At 44.4% G+C, this 21,666-nt stretch overlaps 2 protein-coding genes across 4 annotated transcripts in view; one reads left to right on the forward strand and one right to left on the reverse strand.

The window, feature by feature from the left end:
• TSC1 (tuberous sclerosis 1) overlaps positions 1-17,030 on the reverse strand; it is a 52,884-nt gene extending 35,854 nt beyond the window's left edge. For all 3 annotated transcript variants that reach the window (XM_011984657.1, XM_011984656.1, XM_011984655.1), the window contains exons 1-3: positions 16,940-17,030; positions 7,411-7,473; positions 1,156-1,341 (exon numbers count right to left, since the gene is read on the reverse strand). In XM_011984657.1, the coding sequence (XP_011840047.1) occupies positions 1,156-1,261 (106 nt within the window). In that variant the 5' untranslated portion in view covers positions 1,262-1,341; positions 7,411-7,473; positions 16,940-17,030. The remainder of the gene's footprint in view (positions 1-1,155; positions 1,342-7,410; positions 7,474-16,939) is intronic.
• A 918-nt stretch (positions 17,031-17,948) lies between these two features.
• Positions 17,949-21,666, forward strand: part of GFI1B (growth factor independent 1B transcription repressor) — a 68,065-nt gene continuing 64,347 nt past the window's right edge. Inside the window, exon 1 of the mRNA XM_011984658.1 lies at positions 17,949-18,091. The gene's annotated coding sequence lies outside the window, so the exon portion shown is untranslated. The remainder of the gene's footprint in view (positions 18,092-21,666) is intronic.

Here is a 21,666-nt window from a genome sequence, read left to right on the forward strand (position 1 = left end):
AGCTCCACCTCCCGGGTTCACGCCATTCTCCTGCCTCAGCCTCCCGAGTAGCTGGGATTACAGGTGTGAGCTACCACACCCGGCCAATTTTTGTATTTTTAGTAGAGATGGGGTTTCACCATGTTGGCCAAGATGGTGTCGATCTCCTGACCTCATGATCCACCCACCTCGACCTCCCCAAGTGCTGGGATTACAGGCGTGAGCCACCGCGCCCGGCCCTCTATTGCTTTTTTAATTACAAAAAATAATCCACATCTATTATTAAAAATTCAGGCGATGTAAAAGTACATAAAATAAAAGTGAAAGTGCTCCTCGCCACCTGCCTCCCAACCCACTCTTCACAGATAAACACCCTTAAGTTTAGAGTGTGTCTCTTCAAACCTTTTTCTACTTGTATAATCGCACACATACAGCCCTCATGTCCACAGACGCAGACACAGTTTGTGCATGTGTGTTTTTTCCACTGAACAATGTGTTGTAACCGCCTTCCCATGTCAGCATCTATGGCCTATTTCATTTCTTTCCGTCCTCCAAGTGTTCTACTGCATGGCTCCATATAACTAATTTAACCATTCACCTACTGAAGGATACTTGGGTTTTTCCAATTTCTCACTATACTTCACTCGAAGCTATAATAAGATACAGATTCTTATAAATGGCCCAAATGGTATGTGTTTTAAAACTGATGACTGATACTCCAAACGGCTGAACATCAATTCACATTCCTGCTCACGGTGCCCATCTCTATACTCAGTATTTAATTTTGCCAACCTGGTAAGCAAAAAAGGGTACTATTTAAATTTGTATTTCTCATAATAAAAAGAGGTTAAGCACTTTTCATATTAAAAACCACGTATATGATTTACAGTTAAAGCGATGTCTGGAATTTGCTTTAAAATATTTGGAGGGTGGGAGAGTCAGGGAGGAAAGAATTTGAAACTGGGTTCATGGGGTTCACTACATGATTCTTACTTCATGTGTGGGCATACTTGAGTATTTCCATAATTGAAAGTTTAAAACACATATAGATACTCTCTTTGGGTGTTTAAAAAACTCTTCAGAAGATGAAAACTAAAATTATCAGCAGGATTCTAGTGGCTCTAAGTCAATCTCTTCTTTTTAGCAGATAAGCTAAAAGGATATTATTTTGCTAACCAGAATTGAGGTTCTCTTTAAAGACAGCTGTCACGTCGTCCCGCACACCCAGCATCGGGGAGTCCAGCATGGCGAGGAGCTCCCCGACATTCGCTTGTTGGGCCATTCTCTCCCTCAAAGGCGCTGTGCCGGCTCCAGGACGTGTGCTACAGGTTCTGAAGGTTCTTCATTGGCGCCACTACCAGACTGAGAAAAAGGAAGATGAAGAGTCACTAAATGGCCCCATTTTTCTCCACAAAAAAAAAATACCTGCAAGACAAACCAATGCATGTGTTCAATGCAATAGAAAGTTTGGCCAGAATTCTCTGGTTCGAACAGTGAGTACATTTGGCTGAGAAAAGAAGAGAAAGCATATGAATAATTCTTTGGCGAGTTTATGAAGAGGGTTTCTACAAAATACAACAATCAGAAAGAAACCTTAAAAACTGATACCAGTCACAGTAACTTAATGATAGGATAAAATCTAAGTTTTATTCCTACTTCTGATTCTACCTTGGGTTTTGGCTAAGACTGTATTTATATTTCAAATTATTGATCTAAAAAGCAGATAGTCTTTTTTCAGCAAAAGAATTAAATACATACTATTTCCTTATTGACAATCTCATCAATGGCTAAGAGTCAGTACAGCTGGTTAGGTCACAATTCTGTTAAGTCCAACACCTAGCATAAACTGGGGGTCATTTCTCTGTTTTAGCATATACCTGTCATCTGAGACATCTAACTGCACATCCAAATACCACTGGCTGCAGGGAGGTATTCACAGATGGGCTCATCAGGGCAAACCTTCAAAAACTCACCCTTCAAAACCCAAGCTCTCTATGGTAGTAGAGCAGCTGCTTTATCTTGATATACAAAAAGCAGCTCATTCCCCAAGTGTTAACTATACACACTTATGATTTCTCCCTCACTTTGGTCTGTGAGGCTGTATTTGTAAAAACAAGTAACAACAGTCATCATTCATAAGACAAGCACTGTACACCTTTTACAAACATCATTGTAAATACTCCTAATATGACCACCATGTATGGCACTTTTGTCCCCATTGTACAGCGAGCAGAATGGAGATCAAGCCGTTTGTTCTGGGTCACAAAGCTAGCAAGAGGCAAAACCATAGGAGAAAAACTGATATTGGAACCTGGATCTGACTTACTCCAAAGCTCCAAGCCCTTAAGTGTCACACTAAGCTAACCTGTGGTTTTCATCATCACAGCAACTCTGTGATGTGATGTGAGCAGGTACCATCCTTATTTTACACATGGGGATATGGATGCCCAAAAAGGATAACATTTCCTTTTCTTTCAGTAAGTGTAAGTAGCAGTTCTTAAGCTTCAATGTGCATCAAAACTAGCTGGGATATTTGCTAGAAATGCAATACCTGGGCCCCTTCCAAAACTGAATTTTGGGCTCAGGAATCTATATTTTAATACGCACTCCAGGTAATTCTTAAAATGAGACACAAACTAGTTTTGAGAAACACTATGATAAAGAAAAATCCAAATGAAGAGTTAAGCTGAGACCAGATGTAGAGGCTGAGGCCGCGCATGGTGGCTCACGCCTAAAATCCCAGCACAGTGGGAGGCCGAGGCAGGCGGATCACCTGAGGTCAGGAGTTCGAGACCAGCCCGGACAACATGATGAAGCCCCATCTCTACTAAAAATACAAAAATTAGCTGGTGTGGTGGTGGGTGCCTGTAATCCCAGCTACTCAGGAGGCTGAGGCAGGAGAATCGCTTGAGCCTGCGAGGCAGAGGTTGCAGTGAGTCAAGGTCGTGCCACTGCACTCCAGCCTGGTCAACAAAGCAAGACTCTGCCTCAAAAATAAAAAAAAAAAAAAGAGAGAGAGAGAGAGATAAGCCCCTTTTGCAAGAATGCCATATTTAAATTAGCAATGACCCCCAAAATTGCCAGGTATTAACTTGCTATCATTTATGTTCCTGTTTAATTACAATCTTGTGACATTCACTGGTTTTGGCTCTCAGTAAGTTAGAAGTTCATTTAGCAGAAAAATCAATTAAAATGTCTAAATGCCTTTTTGATACCATGGTATAGGAAGTTGCTGACTCACATCTATAAATAAAAATCTTACAAGTAAATCACGTAGGAAGTTAATTTCAAAGGGCTCCAAAATGTGAGACCACCATTGGTAAGATTCTACCGCAAAAGTTCAAAACTAAAAAGTAATTAGTATGGTAACAGGTACATACAAACATTTGCTGCATAGTACCTGTATATTATCATAAAAAATACCAGTAAAAATCTTTGGGCCACTACTTTCAAGATGACTTTTTAATAGCACACTTGTCCAGCTAACCCCCACATTGATTTCTACTTCAGGTAAATCACAAATGATTCTCAATTAGTGACAAAGAATATTGTTCATAAATTTAAAAGTATCTTGTCCCTAAGTTTGGTTTTGTTTCAATAAAATTGTTACTTACCTACTATCTGTCTAGGGAAACTCTGAGTTTGCATTCTGTGTAGTCAGAAGACGATAATGTCAGATTTAGGCCTCCAAATGCAGGCAGCCCCAGAGCCCAGAGTGACACGAGCTCAATTTTAAACAAAGATGGCGCCCATCCAGTCAACTTGGCGATAGTGTGGGCTAATCAGCTTGGGCTACCTAGCCTGTTTTTCTGTTTGCAAAATAAGGTTTTATTCTAAAACATATCAGAAACACACTTTGGCAACAAGTTTTTCTCTCTGGTTCCAAAATTCTACTGTCGGCCGCGTTGGTGGTATAGTGGTGAGCATAGCTGCCTTCCAAAATACTCCTGTTTGCTATAGTTTTTAATCTCCAGGAAAAATATAAACATTGGGTTTTATGTGAGATTCTTTGCATAAGTGGCTCAAGTTCAAGCATTTCTGACATTCTAAAAAGCCCTCCTAAGAGTTAAATCATAGCTTTTGGGATCAGTCCCATAACTAGAATATCTCCTGTTTAAGCACATTCAAACATTTGAGGGTACAGTAAGTGCAAGGTGTTAAGTAGGTAAGACAGACTTAGCCAGTTCTATGAAGAATTAAATGTTCTATAGCAGAAAAAAAGACATGGTTCAATATGTGCACAAAAAAGGGGAAGAAACCAGCCCAACTTGGACTCAGTCAGGGGTGGTGGTGGTGGTGGATGAAATGTACACATGTTAAACACATTTTACAGCCTATAGAGACTGGCTGAGAAAAGTCACTTAAAGATCAGCACCACAGACACAATGAAGCATCAGTGTGTTAGCCACAAAAGTCTCTAGCCATAAAAGTCTCTTTTCCACTTTGGAAGTAACTCACCATAGAAAATACCATACGGGAGAAGTTAAAAGACAGCAACTGGGTGAATGGATTTCTGTATCCTATATGCTAAAGCAACATTCCATTTAGTTTAATATTATCTTTAGTGGCCACATACAGTGCACAGTACAGTGTTGTAGATGATGCTAGTCATATTAAGAGGGCACGACCTTCAAGGCCAATCTCCACTCCAAAATCCATCACTCTGCCATCTTCTGGATCTCAGCAAAAGGCACTACCATCAGTCTAAAGCGAACACCCAGGTGACTCCTTGACTCTTTCACCACCTCCACCACCATATCTAATCCATCAGCAAACCCTTTGCTATCACCTCAGTCGAAGCCCCCATCATCTCTCAGAGACAAGGGAGCAGCAGCCCCCCTCACTACTCTCTCTGCTTGTATTCATGCTACCCTACAAAATTCATTTGCCACCAAATAACCACAAGAGACACTGAGATATGAACATCAGAATCTCACTCCTCTGTTTAAAATCATCCGGTGGCTTCCCATGGAATTAGTAAGAGCCAATAACATTATGGAACTTATGAAACTCATGAGTAGTCTACAAGGCCTCCTAAGATCCAGCAAGTTATTAACCTCCCAACCCCCCTCTGCCTCTTCATTCCTCTGCTCTAGTCCCAGTCTTCCCAAATACAGGAATACTGGTTCTTTCTTGTTCAAGGCCTTTGCACTTGCTGTTCCCTCTCTGCATGGAACACTCTTATCCCACATCCTTGCACAGCTGACTGTCTCTCAGATCTTTGATGGGCCTCCCCTGACCACCCAATCTAAAGCAGCAGGGAGGTTCTTAGTCATCACTTTTCAATAAAAGATACTTGATACTTTGTAATTCATGAGAAACCTTGAACCAAGTTTAAACTACACAGCTAGTAACCAGATTTGATCCAACAATACTTATGATCTCAAAAAACATGGAAAGCAGGGATCTGCCAAAGTTCAGTTTCAGTCTCTATACTCAGCCAAAATCTGCTGGCTGGCTGGCTTTGGCACAGGTGTTTTGTTTTTGTTTTTTAATAGAGACAGAGTCTCGCTCTGTCGCTCAGGCTGGAGTGCAACGGCACAATCTTGGCCCACTGCAACCTCCATCTCCTGGGTTCAAGCGATTCTCCTGCCTCAGCCTCCCAAGTAGGTGAGATCACAGGCGCACACCACCATGCCTAGCTAATTTTTGTATTTTTAGTAGAGACGGGGTTTTACCATGTTGGCCAGGCTGGTCTCGAACTCCTGACCTCAGGTGATCCTCCCACCTTGGCCTCCCAAAGTGCTGGGATTACAGGTGTGAGCCACCACACCTGGCCAAAAATGTCTTAAAAATGAAGACAAAAGTATAAGCAAGAGTATTCCATGAAAAAAGAAAAATGCTATTAAAAGTTGGGGGGTTTTTTGTTTCAAAATAAAAACAATTGCTAAAGGCAGCCAACAATTTTTTGTAACTTTAGAGTAAGGATCTTTGAGGCTTGCCAAGCTATGAATCCCAGGTACAAGGTTCCTTCCAGAAAACCAACTACCAGAAACTTTCCTGAATTCTGCTTTGTCCAAAAATGTTACCAATGAGGCTGTGTGCCAGCTGAGATGATATTACACACCTGTGACATAGTGACCACAGGAGTAACCTAGCAGCCAGTAGTGTCCACAAAGTATTTCTCCTATATTAAATTTTCGAACTTCTAAAATCTGACTACTAAAATGCAATACAATTACTATGGTGAAAAATATTTAATAAAATTTGAGATTTACTTTTGTATCTCAGAATTTACATTTTATGATGGTGATATTTAGCTTGGACCTCAATGATCTGAACACTTAACCCTTTGACTTTGGGTTCAAATTCACATACAGTGGACTTCTAAAAAAGGAACAGTATGAAGCACACACAAAAACACTGAAAATGAAAAATCAAACTCAGAAAATTTTCCCTACATGTGAGAGAACAATACTTAACTTTCTTGTTAGACAGTCTACAGTTTGTATCAAGACCCTACTTACGAACTGATGTAGAGCTGTAAGACAAAAATCTCTGCCTTATTTCACAATTCCTACGACAGAGGTGAGGCAGACAGTGACAGAATACAGTCAACAGCAACCCCTGAGCCTTGGCATGAGTCACACAGCTATCCATGTATAAAGACAGCAGACCAAGCACCTCCTGTCTTCCCTACACCCTTCCTATACACAACTCTGTTGCACTTGGCACTATTACTGCTAAACCAAAATTACAGTTCAGTGATCAGTTAGGCCACTAAGAGGAAATTCCATCCACTGAAATGCCAGCACCTCAACATTTATGAAGGATATATTCTGAGACAGGATCCTCCAATTCCTAAAAACTACTACAGCATATAACTTATCTCTCAAAAATTAATGTAAGACAACAGATATAGCCATGTTAAGATGCAAATGCTCACTCACCAGCTCAAGGGTTCTCGGCCCAGGATGTACATTAGAATCACCTGGAGAGCTTACAGAAAGTCTGGAGCATATCACAGTTGGTTTGTTTTTATAAACCCATGCGGATTTCTAAGGTGCAGCCAGGGTTAAGAACCTCTGCACTAGTTAAATGACTGTGTCAGCACACAGGCTTTAATTTAATGAAGTGGTTAAAACCAAACTTTGCTGCTCAACAGAGCTGAATTGAGTCCACCAAGTACTAGCTATACGTCTTTAGGAAAACTACGTGACATCTTTGAACCTGAATCCTCACCTGTAAAATGGGGATACACCGAAAGTGTGGCTGTGAAGAAGAAAAGTAATCCATACAATGCACTTTGCACAGTGTCAGGCACTGAATAAGCAACTAATAATCATCAGTAATGCTAATTACTTCATGCCATAGATGGTCCAGTTCCTGGCAAGTAGCTAAAACTGTAAATGTTAAATCCCTGAATGCACAACCATGGGCAAGATAATTCCCTCCCATCTTCCTCTAACCACTGGCCTGGTTAGACCTTACCTGTTCTAGGGACAACTGGTACTTCAGTTTCCAGTGCTGTCAACCTGGTGTCTTTCATGGTCACTGAAGGAAGAAAACATATGCACAATGAAGCAAAATCCCAGATGCAATCAGAAGTGAGTTAGGGGTTCATCTGGCACAAGCTTCTTCCTCCGCTATCCCCAACAGGTGGCCATCACGTTTCCACTGGAATGAACACTCATAATCACTGGAAGCACGTGCCTCTCCCCATCTACATTTCTGAACAGCTGGTTGCTGGAAAATTCTTTATATTGTGCTGAACTTGTAATCTCTGTCTTTTGTTAATGTCTGTTAGAGGTATAAATGAATGGGCAGGATAGGCCCTAGAATTAGAGAGTTCCGGGTTAAAATCCAAGCTCTGCAACTTATTAGTGTGTAACATTTGGCTATTTATCTTAAGTCTCCAAGGTCTAACTGTAAGTTACCTTGTCTGTAAAGTTAGAATAATGATGGCATCAAACTCATAAGGCTTGTGGGGATTACATGAGATGATGCATCCTATTGCCCTCGGCACAATGTGGGGCACACCGAAGTTACCGGAGGAGCCATGTGAGGCAGGTCCAGGACAGTGAGGGGCACAAAGCACTGAGTGGGCCAGCAGGCCCTCACTGCCTGCCACAGTTCCTACAGTCCTCACCCTTCCGCAACCCTCCCCACCACCTTGCCTCACTGGCCTTTCAGTTCCTTGGTCAAGCCACATGCTCCCCATTCCTGAGCCTAAGAGACTCTACCTTTGGCTCCTCCTAAACTCACTCTTCATCCTTAAAATCTCAGCTTAAATGCTCACTTCCTCGGAGAAGCCCTCCTAGGCTTCACTTCCCTCCCACTCCCACCTTCCAGACTAGGTCAGGTCCCCTGTTATGCTCTTGCAGCCTATATTTCTTGTGTCACTTACCACAACCCAATTAAATAAGCTCGATTAATTACTGAACATGTCTCCTTCACTAGAAGTTATATCCAGGGAGAGACTGCAGCTTACTCAGTGCTGTATTTCAAGCAGCTACCATGGTGTCTGGCACTTCTTGATGGAATGACTAGGAGTTAAAATCTTTCTTTTCTTTCTCTCTCTCTTTTACAGACAGGGTCTAACTCTTAGACTAGAGTACAGAGGCGCCATCATAGTTCACTGCAACCTCAAACTCCTAGGCTCAAGCGATCCTCCCACCTCAGTTTCCCGAGTAGCTAGGAATACAGGCGCACACCACCATGCCCGACTATTTTTTTTTTTTAAAGATGGGGTCTCACTATGTTGCCCAGGCTATGCCCAAACTCCTAGCCTCAAGCAATCCTCCCATCAAGGCCTCCCAAGGTGCTAGTATTACAGATGTGAGCCACTGCACCTGGCCAGTATTTCTTAAATAAATGTCCAAAGCCTAATTCTGCCTTCAGGTAGCATGACTTAAATTTAATCCTTCTATAAGACATAAAATATTTGTGAACAGCTACCATTTTTCTATTTTCTTCCCCCTTTCACCCCACTTTGTCCAAATTAACTTGTATTAAATATCAATGCTAAATGAGTATATATCAATACATTCTAGTTTGCTTTTAAAATATGGGTCCTTCAAACTATATTTAGGTACAATCTGATCACTAGATTGTAAACTCCATAAGGACAGGAACCATCTGGGACACCTAGGGTCTATCCTGGCACCTGGCACACAAGAGGCAAATACACCCTGCTCAGATCAGGTAAGATGTAATCAGCTTCTTTGGCAGCCATTCCAGAGTTGAATAGAGTGTGAAAGCTGAGCTTCATATACTATGGACACCCAATTACCCTAAACACGGAAAAAACTTGAACCAACTTCTTAAATGTACAACCATGGCCAAAGTCAAACTAGTGGACTGAGGAACTCTCTAACAATTAAAATCACTGTTCCAGATGACAGGGTAATTCTATTTCCACGTGGAACACATTCCAGACATTAAACTCCACTGGTCTCTTCAGTGGCACCTGCAAGCCTGTGAACAGTGCTGCAGGCAGGCTGGTCCTCCGGAAAAGAGGGATCATACCATTCTGACAGGGAGTGCTTGCCTGGTCGCACTCAATGCAAGTCACAGGGCTTGAATTAAAGTGCAGGAGCCCAGGCCGCGCGCAGTGGCTCACGCCTGTAATCCCAGCACTTTGGGAGGCCAAGGTGGGCAGATCACCTGAGGTTGGGAGTTTGAGACCAGCCTAACCAACATGGAGAAACCCAGTCTCTACTGAAAATACAAAACTAGCCAGGCATGGTGGCGCATGCCTGTAATCCCAGCTACTCGGGAGGCTGAGGCAGGAGAATCACTGGAACGCAGGAGGCGGAGGTTGCAGTGAGCAGAGATCATGCCATTGCACTCCAGCCTGGGCAACAAGAGCAAAACTCTATCTCAAAATAAATAGATAAATAAATAAATAAAGTGCAGGAGCCTCTAATCTTAAAATCAGAATCTTAAAATAAGCAGTTAGTCCAGTGAGTCATATAGACTTCCTCTTGCAACTAATCCCGGTTGGACATTTCACCTGAGAAGAACTAACTATCTAAGGCAAGGGTAAAATTAGGATCTACACCAGATGAGATCCTGTAGACTGCCCACCCACAACCCCTGTCTTCCATCAAGGCCCTACTCTAGGAAAGTAGTGCACACCACCAAAAGGTGGTGGTGGTTGGTTTTTTTGTTGTTTTTTGAGACAGAGCCCCGCTCTGTCGCCCAGGCTGGAGTGCAGTGGCCTGACCGTGGCTCACGGTTCACTACGACCTTTGCCTCCCAGGCTCCAGCAATCATCCCACCTCAACCTCCCAAGTAGCCGGGAATACAGGCACACACCACCATGCCCGGCTAATTTTTGTATTTTTTATAGAGACAGGGTCTCCCTATGGTGCCCAGGCTGGTCTAGAACTCCTGGACTCAAGTGATCCATCCATCTCAGCCTCCCACAGTGCTGGGATTACAGGCGTGAGCCACCACCCCCTACCTAGCAGAATGTTTCTGTCCAATGCTCAATGTTAAGACTTTTAAATTCTTTATCACTGCACTAAAAATGATAATGGTACTAAATTGGTAGCAATTTTATGTTGGTATGTCAAAGGCTACCTACTATTCTACTCTTATTTATATTTTTAAGTGTTTATTGACGTATTCATTTGTATTTCAATCCTGCCCTACGGGGGGTGCTACCAGGCACCATCACTCTGGTCAGTAAAGTGAGATGTGATTTGTGAACCTCCTGAAGGGAAGGGAGGAGTGCAGATGGAAACACCTGGCAGAGCAGAACACCAGTATCAATCCATGTCCTTACCTTCGAAAGCCAAATTTAAAAAGAAACCTGACTCCAGATCTAGATTTTTTTCCCTTTCATATTGGACCCAAAAGTTGTGTTCTCACTTATGTTCATCATTATAATTTCACTTCTATAAGCAACCTTTTTGAATAAAATGTAGGTTTGCGGAACAAGATAAGGGCTCTGTGTTTTAAGTATTTTGAGATGAAACAGAAGGCACATAGGTCAATCTGTTTTCACCATTCATCTTAACTAACATCATTCTTTAGGTGTTTACAGACGGATGGCTTGTATGCCTAGGATTACACATGAACTCCAGCCTAACAGCCATGGATAGCTGTCAATAGCAGGACCCGTATGCCATTTTTTTCACATATCTCTGCCCTAGCCAAGATGCATTATGAGCTGTGAGAGCCAAGGGGTATATATACCTTTTGAAAATACTAGTGGCAGACACCTAAGATGTCTTTAGAAAGGGTTTATCTGAAATTACAGGGGAATATTCGAACTTTTCAAAACCAAGTGCTGTGATATGTGGCCTAGACACTACCCTCCACGACTCCTCAGGATTGCAGGTAACACAAAATAGGTGACTGCAGATCAATTTGCCTAAGATAATTTTGTACACATTTGTCTATGATGTAAAAACGCACTACATGTGTAAATGAAGGCAGATGTTTCTTCACTATAACTTGTTTTCTATATCCAATTTTTTATCCATAAAAATTCAAGGACAATTCAGACACAGGTCCAGGCATGGATGGACTATTTTATTATCAGGTACAGTTAGATAGAGCAGAAACGTTACACTGTTAGGTTAATGCACTGCTCTGGCTCAGGAATTCTCAGGTGACTTCTTAGGGTAATATTCTATCAAGTGAACCAAGGCGCCTTCAGCACAAATGCATCTAAAAAGGGTAAGATACTTGCTCCCATTCTCTCTTCCTATCAGTGCCTAGAAGGAAGGAGAAAAGGGTAGGAAATAACTACTTACTATGTGAGAGTAAAACAGCTGATGGTAAAACCTGCCAACACATGTAGTCATGTGTGATTTAAAAGGTCTCAGCAGTGGGAGTCCCTCTCAAGGACAAACTGGGGTAGGAGAGCTCCAACTTGCCAGATTCTCCATTCAGAATTTCTGCCATTAGGGGCCTTGATGGATGGTTTGCTAAAGTTTACAAGCTATCGCAAATTTTCTAGTAACTTGCATATCAGGCCAGAGCTTGATTGTGGTAAGGTGTATCTCTTCAATAAATAATGCTTATGTTTTGACTTTCTATTAACAGGAACAACACTATTTACTAAGAAAATACAGGCTGAATAGATACCATGTATATTTCAAAAAGACACTACCCAGAGCTTCTCCTAAAAGAAATATAAAGCTAACTGTGAGATACCTTTAGGTTTCAGGTTTACAGGACCGAAATAGAAGTATTCTAGGGAAAAAGGGTGTAGTTTGATAGTCTAGGGCAGTGGTTCTCAAAATGTGGTCCTGGCACCACTAGCAGGAGCATCATCTGGGTATTTGTTAGAAATGTACATTCTCAGGCCTTTCCCCAGATCTCTGAATTAGATACTTTGGGGGTGGGGTCTTCTAGGTAATTCTGATGTCCACTAAAGGTTCAGAACCACTGGTCTAGGAAGAAGAAGGATGAAGGTAAAAAACATTCATTCATTAATATACCTCCATTGAGGTTCAAAAGGAAAAACATATATATCGTGCATAAACCTTGGGAAGAAGGCTCAATGGAATTCTCCCAGGTGCTAAAGGTACCAGCAGAGACCGAACGCCAAGCCTGACAAGCACTTAGCAGATTACACACCTGGGTATACTACAGAAGTTTAACAAAATAATTTATAACCCAGACGGTACATAAGGCCACCTTCTGACTTGGGCCTTTCCTGCCTACTAGTTAAAAAACAAAAAAAATTGTTTTTAATAAAGCCTAAGTCCATTTTTAGAGCAGTAATCTATCTAAAATGATCAGCTGGGTTTCAAGCTGGGTCCATAAAGTTCCTGAAGCCATATCCAAAATTCCATGTCTGTATGAATTTTTTTGGTGATGATGGGACATGAAGGGTAGAAGAGAAATATGGTCCACAGCTTCCCACAGATTTTCAGAGGGGAACTGAGTCCACACACCTTCCCACCACCACCAAAGTTAAGAACCACTGACCTGACCTGTGAGTTAATTTATGAGGTCAGCAGATGAAGCAGTTTATCACAGAGGAAGACTAAATGTTTGGGCTGTGGCGTCAACCAAAAAGGTTCATATTCCAGCTCAGCCACCGAATAAGTAACTTTAGGCAACTTACTCTAAGCCTGTTTCGTCCTCCCATGCTGTCTCTTAAGGCTGTAAGAAGTTAATGGGGAATCAGACATGTAAAATACCACAGTGTTTGGCACATGAGTACTCAAAAAATATAAACTTTATTGTAACAATATTACTACTTGACAAAAATGTACTGCTGGGTACATAATGCTTAGCAGTCTATCCATTTAACAACTGCTATTTGAAACATTGATAAAACCATTGTGTAACTTAAAATGGATACAGTTCAAGTTTGTTACTATGCTCTGTGAACTACTCAAAGTAGCAGTCTTAATTATTGCAGACATTAAGGTCACTGCCTCTGCTCTTCCTACAGCTCCCCTCTGTGTCTTCCATCACATCACTAACAGAAGGGCAAAACTGTCCTTTGTTACTCAAACACTTCCCGGCCTCTACTGCCATCACATTTACTTAAGAGAGTGACCTGTGAGTTGTAGGGCAGTAACTACTATGCTTTATCTTGGACTAAAGCACAGTTTTTAAGGCATTTTACTTACTAGGTGTAAATCTGAATTCATTCAACTGTAAAAAGTATTGTTACCTTTTGCTGATTCCCTGTTCATAACAAAAGTTAGCACTGAACAAGAGAAAGGACAAGAAACTGACAAGGTCCTGAGACAGTATATTTTATATACAGCGTGTAAAATTTGAATTTTTATTCTCCCCCATGAAAACAGACATAAGGTTACTAAATTCTAGCAACTACAGGCTTAAAAAGTAAACCAGAGAAAGAATAATCTCAAATTGTTGACAGTTTACCTCTTTCAGATGAACTTAAATGGAGAATGAGTATTTCATGCCATCCAAATTATATTAGTTACCAATTCATGATCTGAGGTTAAAAAAAACAAACTCAGTGTTTGAGTGTATGCTACATAGACACACTTCAAGCAAACAGCCACAGATTTTAATGCTACTAAGTACACTTTCTTTCATGCCTTCGGCTACTTAAATGACAAAACCAATGCAAAGACTAACCTTTCAGAGATTTATAGCATGGGAAACTTATAGGGAATTACCTTTTAAAAAAGTATTATGATGTAAAGGAAAGGATAAATGCTAAACAGATCTTCACCCAACAGGGTAGGCGCAAAGTCACCAATTTGCTTGGTTATTACAGAACCATTAACATGTTGCCTCAATCGATTTAGTCAGAATGTTTAAATGACACCCCAAAGGACTTTAAATCACAGAAATGTAGGCCTAGAAATACTCATTAATTTACATTCCAACTTTTACTTCACCGATGAAGACACTGAGGCTCAGAGAACTTAAGTGACCCACTGAAGGTCAAAAGCTATCTGACTCTTTAGGAGAGCCTGAAATGATTGAGATACTGCTGTATGTGGCTCATCGGCATTCAAGAATATCCAATTAATTCCAGGAAAAGCTAATTTTAGTTCACTATGGGCCTGGAACCCAGAAATAAACATACCTGTAGCCTAACAAACTTCACATGAAGACACAGCTATAAGATCAAGCCAGCTCTAATTCAGAGCCCAAAATTCACCCAACACTACATACATAAGAGGCCAGAAGCTATTTTAAGAAATACCTCTGCGATAAATAATAAATGAAAATAGCCAGATTGATACTTGAAGCCAGTGGTCCTCAACCTCTGGTGCACATCAGAATCAGTCTTCTTCCAAAATACATACACAAGGTGTCCGAATATGTAGGTCTACCTACTATAGTGCCAAATATCTGTACATCGAGGTTCTCATGAGCACTATGGTGTCAGATCTCTTGTTTCCAGCAAGTTCATTATTCTGCAAACATTACATACAGAGGTATATATTAGATTGGCCCTAGTAAGACTGTTAAGTTTCATCTCACAAGTGAAACCAGGCATGCACAGAAGGCATCATATTACACCACAACAGTAGCAGTATCAGTTTTTACTCTTAATCCAGTGAGGAAGAGGACAACTGAGTCACAGGACTTGAAGCACTCGAATTTTACGAAACAAAAAGGCCGGTAGCCACCTGCTTTCTAACCAGGAATTCAGGAACATCCCAAGTGTTTATGACACCAGGAAATGTATGAAGCAGAGAAAGTTTACATCATCTGCCCTTCTAGGCACGTGATGTAAGAGTGTTTTGGATAAGATATTAACTTTAGTAAGAGGATATTTTCCGTTTACATCTTCTAGAAATACCCCTTAAGTTTACACCAGGTGGTTAGAGGAAGATTCTGCAGCTCCCCAGGGCAATAGCAAAGAATGTTTCAGTGTTTCTGAGGAGCCTCATTTGCCTGATGCATGACTGTTAAAGGTACATTTCCCTACACGACCCTAAATCAGCTTTCACATTTGCATATTCCAGGTTTACTCAGGAATGCTCAACTTAAGAATCACAGGTGGTTGCTCGGTAAATCAAAGGCTCCCCAAAGATTAGGTTTTATAATGCTTCCCAAAATTTACAGCTCCATTTTGCCAGGCTGTTTGAATTCAGACGACTCCAAGTTGATCCCAAAATTATAAATCAAAGTATCTCAGAAGAGTATTATTCTATTTTAGCACTTTTATAGCTTACTCTATGCAACGTGAAGTGTTATTTCTATGCTTTCTATTTAAAAAAAAAAAAAAGAAAGAAAAGCCAGCAAGGATTTTAGCAGGACTTCTTTCTGCAGTAAACTCATCAGTTTTATTAAAATATCAAGTACTTTTTAGCCTAATTTAGACTAACAAATTTACATGCACAACACTGCCATCCCAAACAAAAGCTAAGGCGGATAAGCCAAGTGCATCCCCTCCTTTTAACATTAAACAGAACACACGTGCATAAACCGTGGCTAAATGATAAATTTTAATCACGTACAGGTCAGCTTTGATCCAATAACAGATAAATTTAAGAGTCATATCTTTGGAGTCAGTCAGATCCCAGCAGTTCCAGTCCTGGCTCAGATACAATTGGGGTGTGATCTTACGCAAAGTACCCTGCTCTCTCCGGGCCTCAGTTTCTTCATTTGAGAAGACTGGAGGTGTTAATAGTGGCTGCCTCTTCTCTTTGTCGTGAGGACCAAAGGAGATAATGACTGCTAAGCACCTCCACAGTGCCTGGCACACAGAGAGCAAGCACTCCATTAACGTTAGCTGTTGTTCTTAGTTAGGAGGACCGCGTCCCCTCCCAAGTCCCCACCACAAATCCAAAACACACAAAGCAAAACTCTTTAACAGGAAACACAAAGAAAGAGCTTTAATTCTACAAGGTCCCTCCGACTACAGGCTCTTCATCCTCCAGTTCCTCAAATGAATGAATGAACGCCTAGGAGTGGCTCTGCAAATAGCTGTCTCTTAGGAATCACCTTTGCCGACTTTAAGATAACTGTCTTTCACCATCAATTAAACACCCACAAGTACACCCAGAGCGAGGCACAACAGTCATGCAAATTTCAGCGGAGACACCGAGTCCGGGCGAGTCCTTGATCCCCACAGGCAACCTCCATTCATTCTCCACGCCCCTCTACCCCGACCCCTCTCTTTAAGTTCTAGGACCAGCCCTACCCTCGCGACCCTTCCCCTCCCGCCAAGGGTCTCTACCGTGCCCTCCGCACCTAGCGTGAACCTGTCACCCCACCAAGTGAGGGGCTGACGAAGGGGCCCACCTCACCCCTGCCCGAGGGACCGAGGCCCGGGGTGCAGCCGTCCCCTCGGGCGCCAAGGAGAGGCGAAGTGCCCGGTCCGGCTCGTCTCTCCTCCCCAGAGACCCGCCAGTCCCGGCCGGGCCCGCCGGAGATAGCGCGTAATAAGAGGGAGGGGAGAGCTCTCCGACCCCCCCCCTTCCCCGGGATCCCTACCAAGCAAGTGAGCCTCTTGCTCCAGCTCCTCCGAGCCTCCCCGACTGGAGGCATGGTGCCGAGGCTGCCCCAGGAAGCCCCCATAAAAAGGAGGGGGAGACACCCCCATACTCACCCACCGTCTCCTCCCCCTCAGCTGTTTACCTCACAGTCCCTCCAACCTACAGGGCGCCGCCATCTTGGACGTACAGCACCTCCCCCGTCGTGAAAGGGCCAAGGCCGTCGGCGGCCTCCGCCACGAAAAAGAGTCCCCCTCCAGCGCTCCCCTCCTTCTCGAAAGGAAGGACAGACGGCCGCGCTCGGCAACCTCGCCGGAAGGAAGAGGCTCTCCCACTCATAACTCACAATGGGGGTTGGACGAGAAAAAAAAAGCAAGGAGGGTTTTAATGGAAGGGGGCGGGGCCAGGCGGAAGGATCCCGAAAGGAGGCTGCGAAGAGATCTTGTGACTCCGCGAAGGAGGCAAAAAGAAGGGCCGGCGCGGCGGGAGGAGCCAAGCGAGAGCCCAAGGGGCGGGGCGGGTGGTCACGTGACTGGCGGGCGGAGGGACACGGCGGAGAGGCGTAAACAAGCTGGAGGAGGCTGGGTGTGGTTCGAGCGCCCTCCCCTTTGCACCCCCCGAGTCGTTTCTGCCCTTCGCTTGCCTGGCGACCCCCGAGGGTCTCTCTGTGGGCGGCCACAGAGCAGCGATCCTGTTTCCCAAGGAGCCGCTGGGGCCCGCGTGGGTGAAGGGCCTACTTGGGAGCCTTGGAGTTGCGGCTCACCTAGGAAGGGGCGGAAAGCTGGGGGCCAGGGCAGCCCTCCTTCCTGGGCTGAACATTTGCAGAAACCCGCCTCCGGGATTGCGGGGGACCGCCCTGGCGTCTGCCTGCAGGTAGCTCACACTTCACACCTAGTCATGACATCTAGGGAAAACCAGCCCTAGTAGGAGGCAACTTGAAAATCAGAAGGCCTTATTGCGTTTCCTGCTGAAACAAGGCTTTAGGTCCTCCAAGCCTCAGTTTCTTCCTCTGTGAAATGGGCATAATGACATCTGTGACGTGAAGAATCAAGGAGATGAAGTATGGACAGCGTTTAGTCCAGAGCCCTGCGCCTAGTAAATGCTCACTCACTAGGTAGGTGGCCGTTATTGCGAGCCTGAGTATGATGGGCTCCATCCAGCACGAACACGAAAGCTCTGGGAGAGGAGGCAGAGCGAGATGCAGTCGAACTGTGGCATATGAAAGGCATTTTGAAGGAGTAGGCATCAGGCTGGGTTTTAAAGGAAAGGTAGGTTCTATGAAATACTAGGTTGGTGCAAAAGTCATCACAGTTTTTGCCATTAAAACCGCTATGATTTTTGCACCAACCTAATAGAACCAGGCGAGGCGGCTGGGGAGAGGCTATTCCAGGCAGAGGGAACCAAAGGAGCAAGAGCCTAGGGACGAAAAGGTGCTGGGTGGGTTATGGGACTAACAGGTTTTGTCATGGGAACCAATTGGGTCACAGTGCGGGGCAGCCATAGTTAAGGGGGGCCAGATGTGTCAGTAGCCAGCACCGTGGCTGTTGTCAGAATTCGGAGCAGGCCCTGGATGGTACTGGGTAGGGCCGCCGCTGGTCAGTATAGGGCCTTGGTGAGACTTAGAAAAATGGCACCCCTGGGCTGTGTTTTGGCCCCTGTCCACCAGCCCCAAACCCTCCTGCGCCCTTGAGCAGTGAACAACCTTTATAAACATAGGTCTAGAGCCATGAAGGCTTAGGAGGGAGGTGGAAATTGAGCTGTTTCCTCTGTTCTAACACAGTCGCTGGGGGGAAGCTAAGAGTTCTAGATTCAAACAGACCAGAGTTTGAATGTAGGTTTCATCATACTAACTGGATGAGCCTTAGTCTCCTTACCTGCAACATAGGGCTAATAACAATGGTAGCTCATGGGGATTTGGGGTGAATTCAGTGAGACATTAAGCTCTAAGTGGCACAGAGCCTACTCCAGTTAATGTTATTTTTGATAACTGTTACGTGCCAGCTGTCAGCATTCATCACTTCCAGAAACGGATCCACCAAACACTAAATTCTTCTGTGTCACCACCCGAGCATAGTCTGCATGGGGTCCAGAGATGGAATGGTCGAGGGAAATGGGGAAGGATCTGGGTTCTCTCAGTTCCACGAATCTGCAAACTACTTCACAGAAACAAACTCGTCCCCTTGCATTCACACCAGGGCAGGGATTCACATGTCTTCAGAGATTTCTGAGACCACCAGTGATGAGAGACCTAAGGAGGAGGGCAGGGGGAGCAGCGCTGCTCTGGAGCTCTGACCCAGGAAGTCCCCCAGACCCTGACCTTCCTTGGTTCCATGACCTCACCCTGCAGGAATGCGTTCTGCCGTGGAGGAGAGCAGCCATACGCAGAGCTCATCAACTGCTCGCTCTGCAGGGGGCCATAACCACATTGTCACTGTTTCTACACTGTCTGGAAGAAGAATGGTCATTGTTATCTCATTATGGACCACCAGTGGCTTGCTAGAAGAGGCCGAAGATGACAGGCAAAGACAGCTCTACCACCATCTTCCGCCACTTACCAGGCTGGGCCACCAAGCTGTTTTCTACTTCTCTGGGGTTGATTTTTGTCGTTTGCTTAACAGACACTATTCAGACCACTACCTTCCACACAGCACCCTGGAGCCTCCCTGTGACGGGGCTTCCTGGCTCGCCTGTCTGAGCAGGAAAGGGCTGAGCCCTGCGTAGGCAGGCATGCTGACGGGATGCACGTGGTGGGGGACATCTGCTGCATTTGGCTGTGTGACATCTCCCCCTGGCCTTCTGAATAGGTGAACCGCCCTTCCTCGATTCTTTCAGTGCTGATGGTCCTCACAGTCACAGTACCAGCCCCAGGCCACAGCAGGTGGACCAGGCCTGGCCAATCTGAGATGCCCATCATGGAGGTTGTTGAAAGAAAACTTAAGTTCAATGAGATGAAATTTAATTGAGCAAAGAAAAAAGAGAGAAAGAATTCACGAATGAGGCAGCCTCCAGAATCACAGCAGATTCAGAGAGACTCTAGGGGTCAGAACAAATTTATAGACAAAGTACAGTGGCCTGGCGCAGTAGCTCACTTCTATAATCCCAGCACTTTGGGAGGCCAAGGCAGGTAGATGGCTTGAGGTCAGGAGTTCAAGACCAGCCCGGCCAACGTGGTGAAACTCTGTCTCTACTAAAAATACAAAAATTAGCCGGGCATGGTGGCAGGCACCTACAATCCAAGATACTTAGGAGGCTGAGGCAGGAGAATCACTTGAACCTGGGAAGTAGAGGTTGTAGCGAGCTGAGATTGTGCCACTGCACTCCACCCTGGGCAACAAAGTGAGACTTGGTCTCCAAAAAACAAACAACAAAAAAACAAAACTAAAGTGACGTATAGGAGTCGGAAGTGAGGTACAGAAACAGTGAGATTGGTTGCAGCTCGGCGTTTGCCTTATTTGAACAGTTTGAACACTCAGCAGTCTGTGAGTGGTTGAAGCATGGCTGCTGGGATTGGCCAATACTCAGCTATTGTTACAGGTGCATACTACTAAGTTAAGTTTTCAATTTTGCGTGCCTGTTAAGCGGGGTTACTGTTCGTCCACAAGGACTCAAATATATAAGTACGGAGTCCTTCTCAGGCCATATTTCGTTTGCTTTAACAAGCAGACATGGTTGGTCTAGAGTGGACCTGTGACTTGAGCTGGACTAGAGTGCTCCTCTGGGTCTTTAGAGATGGGTGTTCTTTTTCAAAAAAGCAATTTTTCTCTTTCCTTTGGGGTCACTAAACTGCGATGAGGAAGCTGTGGCCTCTCCCTTCCCCTGTCCTACAGCAAGGTGTGTGACAAGTCGAGTTAAAGAGTGAAAGAGACAGAAACGGAGATGGAAAGAGAAATTCATGCTGCTATCTTCTGCATTTCCAGAGTCCCTGAAACCAGCTTTGCCCTGGCCTTCCAAGTTCCATGAAGTAATAACTATTTTGGCCAATGCTAGTTTCATTGGATTTCTGTCCCTCATAAACAAAAGGCCTTCTGAATGTTGTGGGATTCAGAGGCCTTTAGAAGGACACCACCAGTCAAAAATATTTCCCACTCTGTGCCCGAAGTTCATCCACTTGAATTGCTTTTTGGCTTTAGCTTTCAGCTGTCTGTGCGGCAACCTCCTGGCCAGGTGCCCTGCCATTAGTGGGCATCCCCTACAGGATGGGGTCTGAGCTTCTGCTGGTAGTCCCCAAGGCCCTCTGCAGCCCTGGCCTCTCTAGTGCATCAGTTTCCCCTTGCTGTCTAGCACCGTGTCCTCCAGTACCAAGGAACGCCCAGAGGCTTCACACTGCCCTTCGTTGGCTCAGGCCGTCTCCTCTCCTTCCGCACCAGATGGCCTCTGCAGCCTGTGCTGGTCATTCTCCATTTGCCCTTCTCTGTCTGGACTCCCCTCTAAGCCACACCTGCTAAGCATGTCCTCTCCCTCCTCTTGGATTTCACCAAAGTGCGGCAGGGTCAGGTGAGCAAGGAAGAGCCTTCCCACCTGGCCTGGCCTGGCCTGGCTGTGATGCACAGCTCCTGCTGCGTGGCCTGTCTCACCCGTGCTGTTAGTAATGGTTCCCCTCACTCACTCTTCACACTCAGAGGTGATCACAGATCCCCACAGCTCACTAGTCTTTAGGTGCTTCAGCACGTGTTTTTTTCTCTGAAGCTGCTCACACCTGTCTTTTTAATTATCCCTTGGAGGGTGCTACTGTTTCCCGCCAGGATCCCAACTGCTACAACCCCTTCTTAGAGAATCTGCCTTCAGCCCGGGCTACTCACTGTGAATCAAGCCAAACACACACACACACACACACACACACACA

This window comes from Mandrillus leucophaeus, unplaced genomic scaffold (assembly GCF_000951045.1).
Source record: "Mandrillus leucophaeus isolate KB7577 unplaced genomic scaffold, Mleu.le_1.0 Scaffold271, whole genome shotgun sequence".
In the NCBI taxonomy this organism is placed as follows: domain Eukaryota; kingdom Metazoa; phylum Chordata; class Mammalia; order Primates; family Cercopithecidae; genus Mandrillus; species Mandrillus leucophaeus.